This window comes from Gossypium raimondii, chromosome 7 (genome assembly GCF_025698545.1).
Source record: "Gossypium raimondii isolate GPD5lz chromosome 7, ASM2569854v1, whole genome shotgun sequence".
Lineage (NCBI taxonomy): Eukaryota > Viridiplantae > Streptophyta > Magnoliopsida > Malvales > Malvaceae > Gossypium > Gossypium raimondii.
Genome location: NC_068571.1, coordinates 22,038,258 through 22,040,055, shown reverse-complemented (window position 1 = coordinate 22,040,055; position 1,798 = coordinate 22,038,258). Strand labels below are relative to the sequence as shown.

The 1,798-nt window shown below is 38.3% G+C and overlaps 1 protein-coding gene across 1 annotated transcript; it reads left to right on the top strand.

Moving 5' to 3' along the window:
• The first annotated feature begins 265 nt into the window (after positions 1 to 265).
• Positions 266 to 958, top strand: LOC105784644 (uncharacterized). Its single transcript, XM_012610537.1, has 2 exons — positions 266 to 563; positions 864 to 958. Exons 1-2 carry the CDS (start codon positions 266 to 268, stop codon positions 956 to 958), a joined length of 393 nt encoding a protein of 130 aa, XP_012465991.1.
• Positions 959 to 1,798: the final 840 nt, after the last annotated feature.

The window sequence follows — 1,798 nt, the reverse complement described above, 5'->3', positions numbered from 1 at the left end:
GTTTAAGTCTCAAGAATTGTGGGACTTATTTGAGAATGGGTATCTTGATGACGATGGGGAGGCTAAGTTGAGAGAAAACTAGAAAAGAGACAACAAAGCATTATTCTTCATTCAGCAAGTTGTTCACGAGTCAATTTTTTCAAAAATTATAGGAGCAGAAACTGCAAAAGAAGCTTGGACAACATTGCACATGGCGTATCAAGGCACTTCGAAATTTGTTACAGTGAAGCTTTAGACTCTTCGTCGTAACTTTGAGACGTTGCAAATGAAAAGTGGAGAATCCGTGCAAGATTATCTTACAAGGGCAGCAGCGGTTGTCAATCAAATGAAGTCCTATGGGGAGCAAGTTACGGATCAAACTACTGTTGAAAAAGTGTTGCAGAGTTTGACTCAAAAGTTTGATCATGTCGTTGCAGCTATTGAGGAGTCTAAAGACTTAGCTACTTACTCATTTGATGAACTACAAGGATCTTTGCAGTCCCACGAAGCGAGATTGAACCGCACAAATGAAGAGTTTGACGAAAAGGCATTCCAAGTAATGGGGGAGTCTTCCAAGCAGCAAGGCGATTAAATAAAGGCTACATACAGAAGAGGTTATCGTGGCAGAGGAGGTAGAGGTAGAGGTGCTGGACATGATGAACAAAGGCAGATGACAGGAAAATAGAAGCAATACAAGAGCAATGTTCAATGTTATTATTACAAGAAATATGGGCATGTGATGGCGGATTGCTGGAAAAGGGAAAGACAAGCCTACTAAGCAGAAGGTGATGAAGAGATTAAGCTATTCATGGCTTATCAAGATGACGTTATAGCTTCGAAAGACATATGGTTTTTGGACAATGACTGCTCAAATCATATGACAGGGATAAAATCTTTGTTCAAGGAGCTGGATGAGTCATACAAGGTGAAGGTGATGACAAGAAGATGCAAGTTGAGGGCAAAGGCACTATGGCGATAAGAAATGGTCATGGTAACATAAAACTCCTTTATAATGTCTATTTGATTCCTACTTTATCTCAAAATTTATTTAGCATTGGGCAACTTATGGGTAGTGGATATTCTGTCATGTTTGATGATATGTCTTGTGTGATTAGAGACAAAAAATCAGAAAAAATTATTGTTGATGTTCAGATGGCACCAAGCAATCTCTTTCCTCTTGAAGTCTCTAATGTAGAAAGTCAGGCTCTTGTTGTTAAAGACAATAGTGAGTCTAAGTTGTGGAATTTACGGTATGGGCACTTAAATGTAAAGGATCTAAAATTGTTGAGTCAAAAGGAAATGGTGTTCGGGCTGCCAAAAATTAAGTCTTTAGATTAGTGCGAAGGGTGTATATTTGAGAAACAATGTAAAAAACCATTTCCTGTAGGAAACTCTAGAAGGGCGTCTAAGTGTCTTGGGCTTGTATATGCTGAAAAGTTTGGCAGATTATAGTCATCAGAACTAAAAATTCTCGCTGAAAAAGAATGGAAATTCTCGCTGAAAAAGAATGGAAGGCTAGAAATAATTTAATGTTGAAATATCCTTGCCATCACATTTTGATGATTTAGATCTTTTTGAAAGTTAGTCTCCACAACTCAGTGCAACTAATGGTTCTAGGACCTTCAACAACGACACCATGGGACCAACCACAAAAAAATATGGATCCAGCTTTGTCACAAGTACCCAACATAATATGAACTTCCATGAGGACAAAAACAACAATTGAGAGCCTTTTTAGCAACAAAAACTCTGGGGAGTTACTAAGACCGAATCCCAGGAGTTCAACTTCGAATACAAACATTTTGAACAATGAGGGATT